Below are 17,356 nucleotides of genomic sequence, written 5' to 3' on the forward strand. Positions count from 1 at the left end.
TGAAATACTCTCAATGTGCAATACAATTTATTGTACTGGAGTATGGCCAGAAGTTTTTGATAAAACAATAATAAATACAGTTCACTAAAAAGGTTGGGATCAAAAAATGTGAAGAACATACCTTAACATCACACGCTGAAAAAATAACGCTGAGAATTATGAGTAGAAGGTTCATCATAAAAATGGAGGAGGCTGCTGGAGAGGAACAATTTGGATTCAGAAAAAAAAGGAACAAGAGAAACTGTAGGACTGATCAGAATTATTGGAGAGAGATTGTTGAAAGAGGAGGATAATTGAGTTTGTGTTTTACAGATATGGAAAAGGGCATTCTGAAAGGATACAGTGGGAAAAGTTATTTGAGATTCTAAAAGAAAAGAATTGATTGGAAGGACTGGAGATTATTCAGAGAATTTTATATGAAGCAAAAAGCAGCCGTGAAAATAATGAGAATCTCACAAATCAGTTAGAATTAGGCAGAGGAGTGAGGCAAGACTGCTGTTTATCACCAACACTGTCCACCCCTTATGTTGAGGAAATGCTGAAATTAATATTGGATAGCCAAAAAGGAGTAAGCATAGGTGGAAGAAATATAAATTATGTCAGATTTGCTGACTATCCGCTGATTGTAGCTAAAGACAGTCAGATATTACAAGGAATGATAAATAAATGCATTGGAAGTAGCAATGTAGGAATACGGGATGAAAATAAATGCGAGGAAAAAAGTTACGATGGTGAACAAGAAGGAAGATATGGATGTTGTACCGGCAGAAGGAAAAATTGAACAAGTAAAAGACAAACATTTCAGGACAGTACTAACTGAAGACTGGAAGAGTGAAGAACAGATTAAGATGAAAATTGCGATGACAAAGGAAATCTTTTTTAGAAAGAAAAACCTACTCTGCAGCAACATAGATCTGAACCAGAGGAAGAGATCGGTAAAATGCTATGTTTGGAGTATACTATTATACGGTACTAAAATATGGACACTGGGGAAATAGGAAAAAAGCTTGTGGAAAACTCTTTTTGTTGTTTTTGAAATGCGGATCTGGAGGAGGATGGAGATGATAAAACGGGTGGACAAAGTAATGTAGAAGTATTAAGAAGAATAAATGAATTGGCGCCTAACAGAAGAACTTTTTTTTTTGTTTATTCTGAATGAAAAATTCTTTGGTGTTGTAATTTCCTGGACTAGAGGCAAATGTAATATTTTTTATAATAAACAGATATTACATTTTACGTCTTAATTAGAATAATAAATTTCCAACTGCTATATGGCAATTGGCATGAACAGCTAATATACAGTACAGCAATTTAAATATTTCACTACAAACAGACGGCCTTAAGAAACCATAAAATAAAAACATTCCATTATCACCTAGAATAGTTTGCATGTTAGCCCTAATTTAAAATTATAATGCACTGCTGTGTAATAGATACAATCCACAAGGATGTAATGCACTGTTACTCAGCAGTCACAGCTAGCACAAAATTGGTGCATCTGTTTGAATCATCAGATATCCATGAGTGAGCCTAGTGCGCCCTATTTGCAAACGGCAGATAATAACATCCTCTTGATTGTTATTTCTATGCGAGGAGCTACGTGGTGAAACAGTGTTCTTAAATAGATGACGTTTGTTCCTGGTAGCACCCCATTAATTTTGCCACTCATCATGAACTACCCTCTTCAGGAAATAGACAAGATCATCAGAAGTAACACAACTGGTAATAGTAGGCTGAAAACAAGCATCTTGCCACACTACCTATGTGCTCATTGCCTGATATTCCTATGTGGCTGGTGATTCAGCAAAAGCTCACTTTTGTGTTACGTCTAGTCCTTTGTGAAATAACATACTGAATATCAAGAACACAGGGTGTCTGGAGTATACATCACTAATTGCCTGTACTCATGGAATCTAAGCAAATAAGAATATGTCAAAATTTTGGGCTAACTAAATGTAAGGCATTATTATTGGAATACAGTTCTGCAACAAAAATACCGGTGATAAGGGGAAGGCCAAACATGTATGTTCTGTTGCCAACCACAACATAATTTCTAGAGCAATCCGTATAAACTGCAACATCAGGATTCAGGCCATTTATATTGCTATAAAATTTATTTTGCAAGATAACTGGATTTGTGTTCTTTACATTATATTGACAAAGATCAAAGTAGTAATTAATAAGAGAATATTGCCAAGGATGGTAATAACATGGAGCAACAGTAAGGACTGTAGGTATTTGCATATTTAGAGCTGAGAAAAGGCGATGAGCTCTGACGCTTAATGGAGCTGTAGATCTTGGCTATTTTTGATATCGAATCAGATTTGATTAGAGAACACCGCATCAAACGTTGGATGATTTTGTTACACTTTAATACGAGCTACGTAAGTGCAGATCATTTGATTAAGTGTATTCAAAAGGGCTTGCTCACCACTATCCACTTGCAGACTTACTAGAGGGCTTGAATAAAAAGCACCTGTAGCAAGACAGATAACTAAATGATGGACAGAATCTAGCACTGTAAGAATGGTGAACCATACGGACAAAAGCCGCACAGCCATAGTCCATGCAGGAATGAACTAGAGTTCAGTAGAAGTGCAACATGCATACTCCATCAGCTCCCCCGTTGAGTATTAGATAAAACTCTCAGCGTGTTCAACATTTTTAAATATTTTACCTTCAGTTCCTTTAAATGTGTTACCAACATTAGTAGTCTGTCAAACCACACTACTAAAAATCTAATCTGTGTGCATGCTTCAACCGGTTTACCATATAATAACACTTTAGGGTCGGCTAGTATTTTTCCTCAAGAGTGAAAAAAAGATGCATTTTATTTTCTCCAGAGAAAACATGTATCCAGTCATTTTATACCACAATTCAAAACGGGTTATTGTATTTTGGAGTAGCCTCTTGCTAGCAGCTAAACTTCTAGATGTTATGTAAAATGAGAAATCAACAACAAATAAAGAATACATAACAAGTTTTCACAAACAGTTTGTTTATACTATTTACGGCTACAGCAAATAATATAATACTTAAGTAACTTCCCTATCGTATTCAGTTTTTTAGTGTCTAACTTTTGGATATAAATGATCCATCTTGAATTTGGAAGGACCAACTGCTGAGAAAACCCCTGATAAATGCAAGGAGATTTTCTTGAACACCCCATTCATGCGATTTATTTAGGATTCCTTTTCCCCAAGCTATGTTGTATAGCTTTTACAAATCGAAAAATACTGCAACCAGGCATTGGTGAAGTAGGAAGGCATTTTGAACAGTAGATTCCAGGGTATATACATGATTGAAAGCCGATCTACCTTGGCAGAAACTGCATTGTTCAACAGGAAGTAGGACATTTCTCTCAAGGCACTACCACTAGACGACAGTTTATCATACGTTCTACAACTTACACAGGGTACAGGTCAAGGATATAGGACGATAACTGGAAGGGCATGATTTATCTTTTTACCAGGTTTCATTACATGGACCAATGCTTATGGACCTATCGTAATGCACTCGCTATTCAGGAGTGAGATTTTTTAAGTATTTCTGTTCTTTACATTATATTGACAAAGATCAAAGTAGTAATTAATAAGAGAATGCTGCTAAGGATGGCAATAACATGGAGCAACAGTAAGGACTGTAGGTATTTGCATATTTAGAGCTGAGAAAAGGTGATGAGCTTTGATGCTTAGTGGAGCAGTATTTTTGTAAATACTGAACCTGATATCACTTCCAGGGGAAGTGTCATGGGAATTTTTCAAAACATACCTTAGTTCAAGGGAAAAAGAAATGTTTAATTCATTTTGTGAAACGTTGATAACAGAAGTCAAACTTTCTACTTGCAACTTATACCTCATAAACTCAAGACAGTAGGATGTCGTTATTGAAGCTGACCTAAACAAGTAACCAAATGTGTTCACCAGATCAATTAGCGTGGTAATGAGGAAGCCAGAAAGAGGACTATCAGGAGCAAAGGAAACTGGATCGGGCATATAATTAGGGAAATAGGAATAGTAAATACAGTTCATGGAAGCTCCACTGAAGGTAAAAAAAAAAAAGAGGAGAGGCTGAAGTTAATAAATTACATAAAGGGTAGTAAAGGTTATGATAAGATGAAAAGAAAAGCACGGTACAAAACAGATGAGACAAAAATAGTGCCAGGGACCTACCAATAAGCAGAATACCAAATGAAGATGATGATGATTATAATACATAAGAATTTCTTTATATAATTTATCAACTACAGTAACAGCCATTCAATTGTAAGAATTAGCCTAATTTGAATGAATTGTTTATATTAAAAAAAAGTAAAAGCGTAAAGGAAAAACTAGTAAATAGTTAAAGACAATTAAATTGTTACCATAGAGGTACGAGTACAAGATTTATGGGACAGACTGAAGAGTTTATTGCACAATGTCTAAATTACAGTGCTCTAGATGATAAAAAATCAATCAATGCATTAATGAAATTGTTGCAGAAGATCTTTTATGAAGGCAAATATTTTAATTATGTATTCCTTCTACACCCGTGAATCATGTGAAAGACTTATACAATTGTTTCTTAAATACAATATGAGACATGCTTTGGATTTATAGATTTTCGTAGGTTCAAAGGATTCCCCACTATTGCAGAAAAATATTTTTTAAATAAGAATTAATGCAGTTCATATTACGAAAAAAAATTATACAAAAATCACAAACACATAAGTTAAGGATGTCCTTAAGCCAAAATTTAGGAGAAACCTTTGCAAGTACAAACTATTACGTTACAAGATAAAATTTAATACACATCACAGAGATAATTGGTAATAAGGTCTAAATTATATATATAATCTTTAAACTTGATTCAGATAATTATCATTTACTGAAATAAAATAAACTACTAAAATAAAAATAAAACTGGTACAAATTAATTTTAATAAAAGTTATTTCAATAAAAACTTATAAAATAAAAACCACTGTAAGTTACATACTATCTTCCATCCTTGAAGGATCTGACAAGATATTCTTCTCGTACATGAATTCGAACAGTATCCTGTGCAGTCGGGGCGACAACCAATCCAGGAAACCAGTTATCTTTCTGTTTTTTCTTTTCACTGATCTCCACACATACAACCTTCCCAATATCAGCTTCTTTCTCCTCTCTACGATGCTTACCTTTCTTAATAAGTTCTTCATCATCACTGCTGTCGTCCCTAAAAAAATACATATTAATTTAATCTAAATAACTGTTAATCTAGCCATTGTACCCTAAAAATACATGAATCATCAAGCGTAAGATAAAAATAAACCACAAAAGTCAAAAAACAACAAATAAACAAGAAATCTAAGTAATATGTTTCACTGAAAAGTCAAAAGTAAAGCAGAAAGTCTTAAAGTCTATATTGTAAGAAAAACTGATTAATAGAGAAAATGTAGCAGCTTATAAGAATGAACAGAAAAGAAAATTCACTGCGTATGGCTGTTCCGTTCCTAGTTTGAGCCAGCTAGTGCTGCTCTCTAGTTTCTATTAGCACTGGCCTGGGAGCCAGTTCATACAATTCATTCGAGTTAAGAATCCCGTCTGGCGCGGTCATGTATTTCTTCGGCTAATGCGACTTATGTGGTTTAGTTATCTAGTATGTTATTTAGTATCTTTTACAAATTAAATTACACTATTATCCTAGAAGAATATTGTTTCATTCGTTCATCCAACAATTAATACAGTCCATCCTAGCTCTAAAAACTTAACGACGGTTTAAAACACAAAGTATGATGATCGGCCATACTTACCAATTATCTGACAACCAATATTAATACAGCAGTAAATGCTTATCTGATAACTAGTTAAATAATTGTTAATCGACATCAGTAGTAGCGTAAATTAAACGCATCCGGAAAATTATAAATTAAATGAGAGATATAACTGAATAATTTCCTTGTTCAATTCTAGGCAGCTTACAAAGGGGGAAAGCAGATCTGACATGTCCTTGATTCCTAAACAAAGAATCCTAAAATCCAGGCTGACATACCACAGAGATTTGTGCCAGCTAAATATTTCAGGATGCATCTAACAGAAACTCTATAATCTTCCAATAAATCAAACCGTAAGCGATTGGAGAATATTCTTTGGCCACTCAAAATAAAATTTAGTTGATGGAACTGCTAGGACCTACTAAAAGAAAATAAGTGTTAGGACTGAAAGCAAATAAGGAAACATCTAGAAGCATCTGAACAAAGCAGAACACTAGTTTCATTCCTAGGGATTTGTTCAGCTTACAGATTGTTGCTAAGAGTAAATCAAGCTGTTCTGTCCAGTGGAAAGCTAAAAGAGTTTTCCTCAGCAAGATATGCTAAGACACTCCCTGGTTTACCTTGAAGATTTAAGAATTCTAAGAGGTTTCTATATGAAACATCTCTGAAGTAATATATCGAAGTGCGATTCAAGAAAAAAATAATGGCAATGAAGAGTTGTAACTTACCAAACACACATAGAACATATGTGCTGATTTACATAAGGTGATCCTATGAATCCAATGAAAAATGATACCGATCAAAAATAAAAAATTGTCTGATGGGCATGTGGGCAAAAAATACGTCACAAAAAGAATAAAACGCCAGGCTCTCACCAATAAATATGCAATGCAATGATTGCAATAAAAATGAGTTTACAGAAATTTGAAATAATACTGTGCAAAGAAAGACCAAATTGGAGAGGATATATAATAAGCGCAAATGAGAAAGGACAGAAAAAGCTGATGACACAGTTGTAGGACTTTCCTGAAACATAGCTTTTTTCTGATGCACGACTTACACACACACACAACATAATTAAAAATATTAATAATTTTATTTAAATGTAATATATTTTGTTTATTTAATTCAATTATTCTAACTGAAGTGTGTAGGCATACTGTTATTTTATTTGCGCGGGTGTAGTGGTACTAGTGGCCATGTTAAATACATCTTTACACTTTAAATGTTATTCATTTATTCACTGGAGATATAAGTGATTTAGACGGCGACACTGAACATACACATATATACAAATACATATGAATATACGGAAAATTTCCATCTTTGTGTTTGGGTTCCTTAGGTGTCAAAATGTACAGATCCAGTCAAAACAGCATATGCTCTCACATTGGACCGATTATAATACTTTCCCGACTAAAGCTGTAACTCTGCTATAGTGCTAGACAGGAAAGTAAAAAAGCTTGGATGCGTTAATATATATTGAGGCATTCAAAGGTTTGTAAATTTGGTTCTAAAAGGAAATGTAGAAAGTATAACGATAAAAAAACACAAAATTAGAATATAATATATAAAACAGGATAATTGAGAATATAAAATACAGGATGTGTCTTGAGGCTAAGAGATGAGCAAAGAACAGAAAGGAATGTAGAAAGAAGTACATCAAAATAGTCCAAAAACGTTAATAAAATAGCTTAATATCTACTTAAGTTTTATGCTATTACTTCCTAATTTTTTTATTGTTTTCAACAAAAAAAATTCAAATAACCGAACGGATTTACAAGTAGTTATTTTTTATTTATTTTGTAAATATTACAAGAAAATTATTGCATTGCAAGAAAAACATTTTCCAATGGAATAATATTTTTACTGGAGCATTGCATTATACGGTAGTGAAATATGAATCATAGAAAAAATAAATAAACAAATATTATAAGCTTTTGAAACATATAAAATTATATTAATTGCTAATGTTTGAAATTAAGAGATATTATGAAAAAATTGATAAAAATTCAATTCAACTAATTAATTCTTACTGGAATAACTCTTGATAGATCACTTAAGGTATTTAAAGGTACTTAATTTATTAACTGAAGTATCAAACAGGTAATATGGGAAGAAACCAATTTTAGAATATTTATAGCTAATAACTAACTGTACAAGATTGTTATAATGATATGTTGAAACGTAAGATATTAACACAAAATGGAAATGAAAAACGCATTAAAACAAATAAATGAATGAATTTAAAAAAATTTTAAAAATCTTATTAATGTTTTGATAATTTAAAAATCCTTTGATATAAATCTGAGAGACCAGTTTGAATAATGAAATATATTTTCTACACAAGCAGAAATTGCATTATTTGTGTTTAGGTCTGCAACATATATCACCTGTATGCTTATATAATACATTATTCATGTTATAGATTAGCTGTGCATTGTAAGTACATTACTTATATTAAAAGAAAAACGTGATTTTACATTATTCCCAGCATTTCAACTTATTTTATGTAAAACGTTGCATGATTTGTCAGCATACATGTTACAAAATAATATTTCATTTTATACAAAGAAAAAGTTCAGAACTGTAACATCTTCCATCATATATTATAAGTTCTACTTATAAATATTTCAAAATAAGTTATTTAAGATAATTATTTTATTTTCGACATATAATTATTTAAGTTGTATATTTTCCTTTTTTTCAAAAAGATAAAAAAAAAAACATTTAAAAAACAAGTTTAGTGGCCTTTGAAAATGCGAAAATCAACACCCCACATAACAGCATTTGTAACTTTCAGTGGGAATCCCAAATGGCAATTTTTAGGGTCCGGCCGATAGGTGGGGGTTGGAGCCTCCATTTTACGAAGGAAAAATTTTTGGGCACAAGAAGCCAATAGAAAAAACTGCAACAAAAGTCACCCCTCGTATACTGCCTTCTATAACTATTCAAAATTAACATCACTTCTAGGGATGGGGTGAAATTTATTAAAACTTTTTTTTACAAATGTTGTTTACTATATTAAAAAAAAACCTTAATTATGTAAAATCTGGAGACCATTCCATTTTCTCCCTGTACCTCCCACCAATGATCTTTTGAATTGAAAATTTAATAGCGTCAATGCCCCTACTATAGAAATATTATACCCAAGTTTGGTAAAAATCGGTCAAGTAGTTCTGGAGATATAAGGTGATTTACATGCCAACATACATGCATACATACATACAAACAAACACACATTTTGTCACAGAAACGATATCATTTTTTGGTTTTCTGGGGTTCTTAGGGGTCAATTTGTCAAGATTCTGTGTAAACCAGATATGCCCAATTTTGACTAATCATTAGAATTTCCTTTTTATACAGCTATAGCTGCTATATAGTTGGGAAAGTAAAATGTAAAATAAATATATCAGAAATCTGAAGAAGAAAGAGATCAACAAAGGTGGAATTATTTAAATTAAAATAGAACATGACAAATGTTAGAAAATGACCTATAATTAATTGCAAGTTAAATAGTTTAAAAAAACAATTCTAAATTGTCACATTAATTGAATCATACAATATCATTTTAAAAAAATATTTCAGGAAGGTGTGGATTCAGATCTGGAAAAGATCAGTAAACATTTTAACCCATTCCATAAAACAGGAGCTAGCTATTCTTCATAAAAGAAATGCAAGAACGGGTAATAACCCTGCTTGACTCCAAACTGTATGCAGAGTACAGTTCTTAGTTCAGCAGACAAGTTCTATAAATAAACACAATATTTATCCCCATAAAACAACCTATAAATATACAATTATAAATTCTCAAGCAAATAAACAAACTTACTGACGATTTCTCCTTCCACGACGACCTCCAATAACCGGATTACCAAAATGTTCTGGATGTGTTAAAGGTAACTGATCCAATGTTTCACTTTCAGCAAAATGCCTTCCACTTTTCAAACATAATGCTGTACGCCTCAATGTTGTAATATCACCATCATCAAAAACTGTGAAAAAAAGAAATACAAAGAAAATGATAGCCATGTATTAAAAAAAATAATAAATACCAAAATGAGCATTGACAAATAAAAATCTTTTGTGCGCTGCTAAACAAAACTGATTTGCAATGTTAGCTTAGATAATCTCCTAAACAACTCATAACAATGAATCTCATTCAACGATTTAAAAATCACCTTCTTACAGCCCAAAATATATTCTAGGGTCTTCCAAGACTCTTTTCATCTCAAAAGTGGCATGGTTCTCAAGGTTTTGAGAATAATAATAGGATGGCAGAGATTTTTAAGTCAAGAATATTAAAAAAAACTAGTCCCTTATAAGAAAAGTGTTTAGGAAACTACACAGAAAACACAAGGTAGAACAATATAAACATACCTATAAATGTATTTTTTTTAAAACTTTATTAGCTTGTTATTTTCAATTACCATCCAGCCCTTATTTTAACATTTATACACAATTCAGAATAACAGTGCAATCAGAATTTTGTTTTAGTAGAATGTTACAAAAGTTTGTAACCTATTTTAAAAACACATAAAATTATAATTAAAAATAATTATATATAAAAAATGTAATTAAATGTTAAATATTAAAAAAAAATACAATTATATATAAAGTAATAAATTATATAATTTAAAAATTAACGTAACCTATTTCAAAAAGGTATGAATGAACATGAAATTTATAATTTTTAGAGAAAAATCCTAATAGAAAAATATACATACAGGTATAAGTCCTTTATTTTCATAATGACATCACAACAAAAAATATTGAACTATAAACAAGATACGTATCATTACAAACAAATCAGAACGTCTGTGTTCATGAAAAATTTGGAAACCACTGGGCTAATCTAAATGATTCTTTTCCACTGTATTCAACGCATTTTGAGAATGGTTTTCAGCAAAAATTTATCTAAGTAACTATATTATTAGGAATGCAATTAAGACTTTAATTGAGGGAATGCTACATTTTACAAATCATTTTTATATAATAATATTTGTTCTATTGAGTTGCTTAATAAATCACATCCCCAGGGTTCCTACCAGCGAAACTGAAAAAATGAACTTTTGTTTTGATATTTAATTTTTCAAACGGATCAAAAAGTATTTTAATGGGATTAACTGTTCTTGATATATCAGCAATTTAAATAAAATGTTTTGTTGTTTCATAATTTTCATAAGGAGTCGAGTGATGTAATTTTCCATATGAGAACAAACTAAAATTTGATCTTTATAATCTAGATTCTTAAAATTTTTTATAATCGTTTGTTTAACTGTTACGGTACGGTTTACTTTATTAGAATATTTGAGTCTATTACAAAACTCTACTTCATTAAAAAATCAGTTCTGTATGAAACTCAAAAGTACGGGCTTTAGCTAAAGCAAAACCAATTACCTCAATTGGTATGGATTTTTGTTTACATGTGGACTACACAAACAGAAAAACGTGATTTAACAACATTTGCAGAATTAAATTAGCATTAATCTTCACCTAAAATATTTATCAGTGAACTACTTCCTTAACCAAAAAAAAAAAGAAGGAATTTACTTAGAATGACCTTGACAAAAGAAATAATAAAAACAACGACTCTTTTAGGTTTTGCGAGTTAAGAATGCATTATAAATTTAAAAAAAATCTATTTACAAAAGCAATATCTGGAACAGTTTCCTTGGAAAATTTACTATTTTCACTTGAAGAGAACACAGAGATTCTGCCCTTCGTTTGACTAAAATGTTTTATTATTATTTACTTAGCTGAAGAACAATTTTAGTAATAAATCCAAGGAATGAAAATTAACAAACCATTTTAAATCACTTCAGTAAAAACGTTTTTATACTTTTAAATGTATGCAAGTTTCTTCTTGTACAATATTTCAGAAGTTCCTTCTTAAATATGAAGGTCATTCAAAAATATAAACTGGGATTTTGCTGTGCAAACTGAGGAAGAGCAATGAATGTGAAAGGGCACTGCAGTAGTTAGTAGGATACGTGAAAGGAGCAAACGACTAGTCACACCCATAGGTCATGTTCCCACATTGTCAGTAGCAGAATGTCTGAGCAGGATACCATTGCCTGTTGTATAATGAATTATAATCAGATTTCATGACAAAGAAACGGGGTCAAATCCTCTGAAATTTTGACTCGAATCCAGGCACAGTTCAGAGATGTTACCCTGTGCAAAACTCAAGTGTTTGATCGGGTCAAAAAATTTTGAAGTGGCCGTGATTCAGTGAAGAACACAAGTCACGAACATCACTGCAGATCAGTGTCAATGATGACAACATTCAAACTGTTCATGACCTTGTGGAAAGTGACTGCCACAGAAACTACTGAAATTTCATCAGAGGTGGACGTAAGTATTGGGAGTGTGCATACAATTTGTCAAACACACTAGGATACAGAAAATCGTTGGCAAAGTAGATCCACATCTTCTCACTGAAGTAGAGAGAAATGTCTACAAAGACATCTGTCAGCAGTTCTGAATTGCTTTGAGGAAGAAGGAGAGGCATTTTTGAATTGTATTGTAACCTATAACAAAACACGGGTCACTGCTACACCCCGAAAAGATAGAACAAGAATAGAGTAGTGGAAAACTGGGCCACTTATTACTTTTTGTACAGTAAATAATTTATAATTTTTTTGTTAACTAAATTTACTAATACTATCTGTATGTAACCACTTTTAATGGAAATCCATTGTTATTACTAGAAGTAACCAAATCCTTTTTTAATTCAATTTTTTGTAAATTTAAATTACCAGGTTCACTCATTTTAGTTACTTTTACTTTATTAAAATTAATAATTTCATCCAACCTATTACAAATAATTTGTTTCCTCGTTTCTTACCATGATTATTATATGTAAAGTTCTTTACCAATAATATTTCATTAATAAACTTAATTTTTCAATACTTTTTTTCTAAGAAACTGTTAAAAACTCTTTCCTTAAAAACTGTTTATGTGTAACACAATTAGCATGTTCTACCAAATGACTAACTTTAACTTTGCCTTGAATATGAAACAGTATTAAAAATTAAACTACCTGAAAAAAGTCAAAGTTAAAACTTTATGCAAAGCCTCGACAATATTTCTACCACAATTATTATGATGTAATTTTTTTACGCAAAAAAATGAAATAGTCATTACTTGAGAGGCTCCTAGGAAGCTGAACAGCCTTCTCAGCAACAATACTTATTGGGCCCCAGGTAAAACCTTACAATTCCACCTAATATACATGATCAATTTTCTTTTCAAGAACTGAGGCAATTTCCCTACTGTATATGTCTCTCATTATTACCAGCTTATTTATTACAGCTTTGGAAGATTCTATACAATCAGAACCCTCACAATCAATTATTACATCATTTTTCTTTAAAACTACATCATTACTATTTAATTTAATTGAATTATTTTTGTAAAAATTAATCTTGGTTCTGACACTCTTAAAAATATTTATTCAGTTATACCACCACTACTATCATACTCATCACCACTAGGGCACTTATGAAGAGCGCTTTCTACTTATCTAAGTGTCTGCAACTAGAGTAAACAAATGTTCTATTTAATTTAACCTTTCCTCCATGGCCAAAATAATTTCTTCTTTATCTAAAACAGGTTTAAAAAAATTAACATTTTTCCTTCTAAGATCATCCAAATTCTGCAATAACAATTTTATTATTTTATTTATATTCAAATCATTAGTTCTGAAAGTAACCGGATTGATACTGGAAAGCTCAATTTATTGAGGATATGAACAAATACATTTAATAATCTTCTAAATAGGCTTGTCAAGCAACCACACAGTGCTTCATGAACTTTGCTTTTGCAGGACGTTGCAGAAGTTCCTCTTCATTGCCTCTTGAACAGCTTCAACTGTAATGAATAGGTGCACTTTCATGTCTCTTTTGAGCTGAAGAAGAAAAAAAGTTGCAGGAAAAAGGGCAGCTGTGCAGCGTTGGCATTTTCTTGTTCATCAGAAACTCCATCACTCTTAACACAATGCGACTGGACACATTGTTGTGGTGAATGATCCAGCTGTCAGAAATCTCGGGATGGACATTAACAATGTGTTTTCAAAGCAATTAGTTGTGATACGTTGCCAAGAAAACCCATTACAAGTTTTCCTGTGTGATGCACCAGAGCCAATCCAATTACGTTCAGGACAAACCCTGTACAAAATATCATTCTTTAATACAAACTCACCGACAGTGTACTGGCTACAATCCTGTATTTTGGTAATCGTTGCCTCAGCATATTCTTTTTTCTCTGGATGTTTAGCCTCCACAACTACACCAGCCTGAAAGAATACAATATATTGTAAATAAAAAGTTTATCAACGGATTTAACTTCTAGTTTTAACATCTTTTTAATAAGAGACTGCTTATCCAAAAAATACCTTTAACCATTATTAAAGTCTATCTGCCCTGACTAAAAACTTACCACAAATAAAATGGAGTAATATTTGATTATTTAAATAATTCTAATTATAATTACATATTAACAAATTTTTAATGAAAGGTATACTTTGGATTTTTTTTTAATATTTCTTGATTATATGTTTCCAATTAATATTTACTATTGGCTTATGACTTGATTACTTTACCATTGATTATTTTACCATTAAACATAGAAAAATTAAATTTAGTATATGCTTCTACCTCGAAAAGTGTATTTTATCAGTATGAGTCTACATCCCCAAACATCTGTAAGGCTAATGTAAAACAATCAAAAATATTTACATAAAAAAACATTGGGCTATGACAACCCTAACCATAATTACAATTTGTTAAGATAGTACCGCTTAATAATCAATGTTTTGTATTATTTTTTTAAATTAATATTAAAAAATACTCATTTTTCACAACCAGCTTCAAAAATGGCCTACATTATGACCCAAGTATTAGTCCTGTACTGAAAAGTAGATTAATATGAGCTACGAGGAAATTATGTGCTTCACTATTGTGCAACTGTTTAAGAGGTACTGTAGACCACTTTTGAAAACAATAGAGAAAAAATATTGAATAGCCATCAGTTTGGTTGTGACTGTCACAGTCCCCTAGCTTTTACATAAAAATTTTTGGTTTTAATACCTTTTAAAGCGATTTATCACAAATTGTCCCCCACGGGAGCCTCCTGAGTTCTTAGTGTGGTGGTCTTGTATTTAAATTTTAAGATAGAAGATAGATAAACTTCATTTTTCTATGTTTATTGGTTGAAAAGTTATTTACTGGTTCCCATATTTTATGAAAACCTTCATATATATATATATATATATATATATATATTGTTACCACATATATACCTAATTTAATATCGGCGGACGAGTAAGGTATAGCAACTCAGATGAGGGCTGGCGCATAGTATACGAACCCACTGATACCTCACTACCACCGTGCAGTTCTCCCACCATAGCGGCGCTGTGGCCCCCCCCCACTCAAAGGCTCCAATAAAAGAGCATGCACAAGAGTGAATTTTCAATCCATCGTTAACCACTACCTGGAGAAGACCAAGAAGAAGAAGAAGATGGAAAAAACAGAAGTTCCCTGGCCGCCTCAACATGGGACCTCCCAGCAAATGCCAACATCCCCGCCGGAGCAGCAGGCCTGGCTGGCTTGCCAAGGGAGCCGCTGAATACAGATGCCACCTTCCCACTCCAGCTTCAACTCATCAGGCATCAATTTCCCTGGCCAGCAGACTCAACAGCAGGAGCCAGCCCGGTGAGGGATTGCTCGGGGAGACTTTGGTTATGCAACAAAATGAATTTTGAGTACACCAAGATGATGTTTCATCTTTACTCTTTTCAAAAAGCCCTTTTTGACCTCTGTATGATGTAAAATAAGAATGCTACAGCTAATGGAAAAAGTGACTAAAATGGCTATTTTTACCTGTTGGCAAGTTAGAAAGTAGTCAATTACTCGAGAAAAAATTTTGTTTTAAAATATAAAAAAAATATTTTTTGGCCACTACAAGGTAGGTAGTTATCATATACTAAATATCATCAAAATCAAAAATAGTGATGCACTGATCATTTGTTGAATTAAAATGGAATACCCTAATGTTGTTATATTACTAAATTTTAATTCTTGTTTTTTATAAATATTATCAATTAATGAGGTACTATATCAATATTTTACTGCAATACTTTGTATGATATTTATTTCTATATCTAATTTTTCCCTCTTATTATGTGCATAACGTATCGCTCTATTCAGCATAATTGCAAATAAATTAATTTTGTGTGACCATGGATGATATGATCTCCTATTATTAGTTATTTTACTGATTGTATCCTATATATATATATATATATATATATATATATAACATATATGGACATTATAATTTTGTTATTTTTATTAATTTCCATGTCAACATCTAAACTTATTTAGATGTTGACATGGAAATTTAGATTTAAACTTATTTTTCTGCATTTATCCGTTTCAAATGTAAAATTTAAACTATCATGATATGAATTAAATTTTTTCATATAATAGTATATACATTAACATATAGAATATATTAGTATCCCTAAAAATCATACTATTTGTATAATAAAGAATAAACTAAAATAAAATAATGAGGACCCAAAATTTATCGATAATATTAATACTGTTATTAGAAACCTTTGTCAAAAAAATTATTATACAGAAGAGAATACTTTGCCGATGGGATTTCCTTCGTCAGCAGTTATGTCCAAAATTTATTTACAGAATTTGGAAAATAAAGTAGTTACGGTATTACTCATACACACAAAGTTCATTTACGGGTTTGATTTGTTGATGGCATTTTGTTAATTTTGTTTAGTAGCAATAGCTATTTTTTTTTTTTTTTTTAATAAGTAACCATTACCAATATACTGGCATAACTCTTATAGCACTAACATTCAATCAACCAATTACAGAGCAGTAAATTTCCAATTACTGCAATGGTTGGTTGATATATTGCATAATTTTTTTGGGAATGATAACAAGGTAAGAAGTTAAAGTACACATAAAACAGTATTTTTTATATGATTCTGCTCTTTCAATATAAATGATGGAAGGATACCTTAAAACAGATGCTGTTACATACAGCTAAAATTTTATTTCAAATTTAAAAAACTTTCAAGGTCATTTAATGGCAAGTATTTCCATCATATCTAATCCATACTTTGGAAGTGTCATTTTGAAATAATAAACATAATTTAAATAATCAGATCACAGTGACTGTAAAAAAGTAATCAACAACATTCATTTTTCACCCTTTTTGAGAATGTCTTATCTTGTATCAACTACAATTATTACACAGTTATGGGACAAAAATTGCATTTTGATCATTAATTAATAATCATCGATAATAAAGATAAAAGATAAGATAATTAATACAAAGTTATAAATAATTCTATTGAAATACAGTAAAAAGAGTAAGACGCTAAGAATTCTAATGAAATAATATGAAAATTTATAAAATTAAAACAACTAAAAACTATTTAAACTATAAAAAACTATTTAGTATCATTAGACAACCTCAAATGAAAGCAGAAAGTTAACTTAAAAAGTCTAAACCCCTCAAACTCCAAACTTAGATTGTCTTATAGTTTTAAATTTTTTATTAACTCCCTTAACAGTTACAATTATAAC

The 17,356-nt window shown here is 31.2% G+C and overlaps 1 protein-coding gene across 6 annotated transcripts in view; it reads right to left on the bottom strand.

Annotated features, from left to right (window-relative positions):
* Positions 1–17,356, bottom strand: part of htk (AT-rich interaction domain hat-trick) — a 176,261-nt gene that overhangs the window by 130,707 nt on the left and 28,198 nt on the right. For all 6 annotated transcript variants that reach the window (XM_075367666.1, XM_075367665.1, XM_075367664.1 and 3 more), the window contains exons 5-7: positions 13,941–14,034; positions 9,568–9,730; positions 4,976–5,197 (exon numbers count right to left, since the gene is read on the bottom strand). In XM_075367666.1, coding sequence (XP_075223781.1) covers positions 4,976–5,197; positions 9,568–9,730; positions 13,941–14,034 — 479 coding nt within the window. The remainder of the gene's footprint in view (positions 1–4,975; positions 5,198–9,567; positions 9,731–13,940; positions 14,035–17,356) is intronic.

The sequence above is a fragment of the Lycorma delicatula genome, chromosome 5 (genome assembly GCF_047948215.1).
Source record: "Lycorma delicatula isolate Av1 chromosome 5, ASM4794821v1, whole genome shotgun sequence".
Lineage (NCBI taxonomy): Eukaryota > Metazoa > Arthropoda > Insecta > Hemiptera > Fulgoridae > Lycorma > Lycorma delicatula.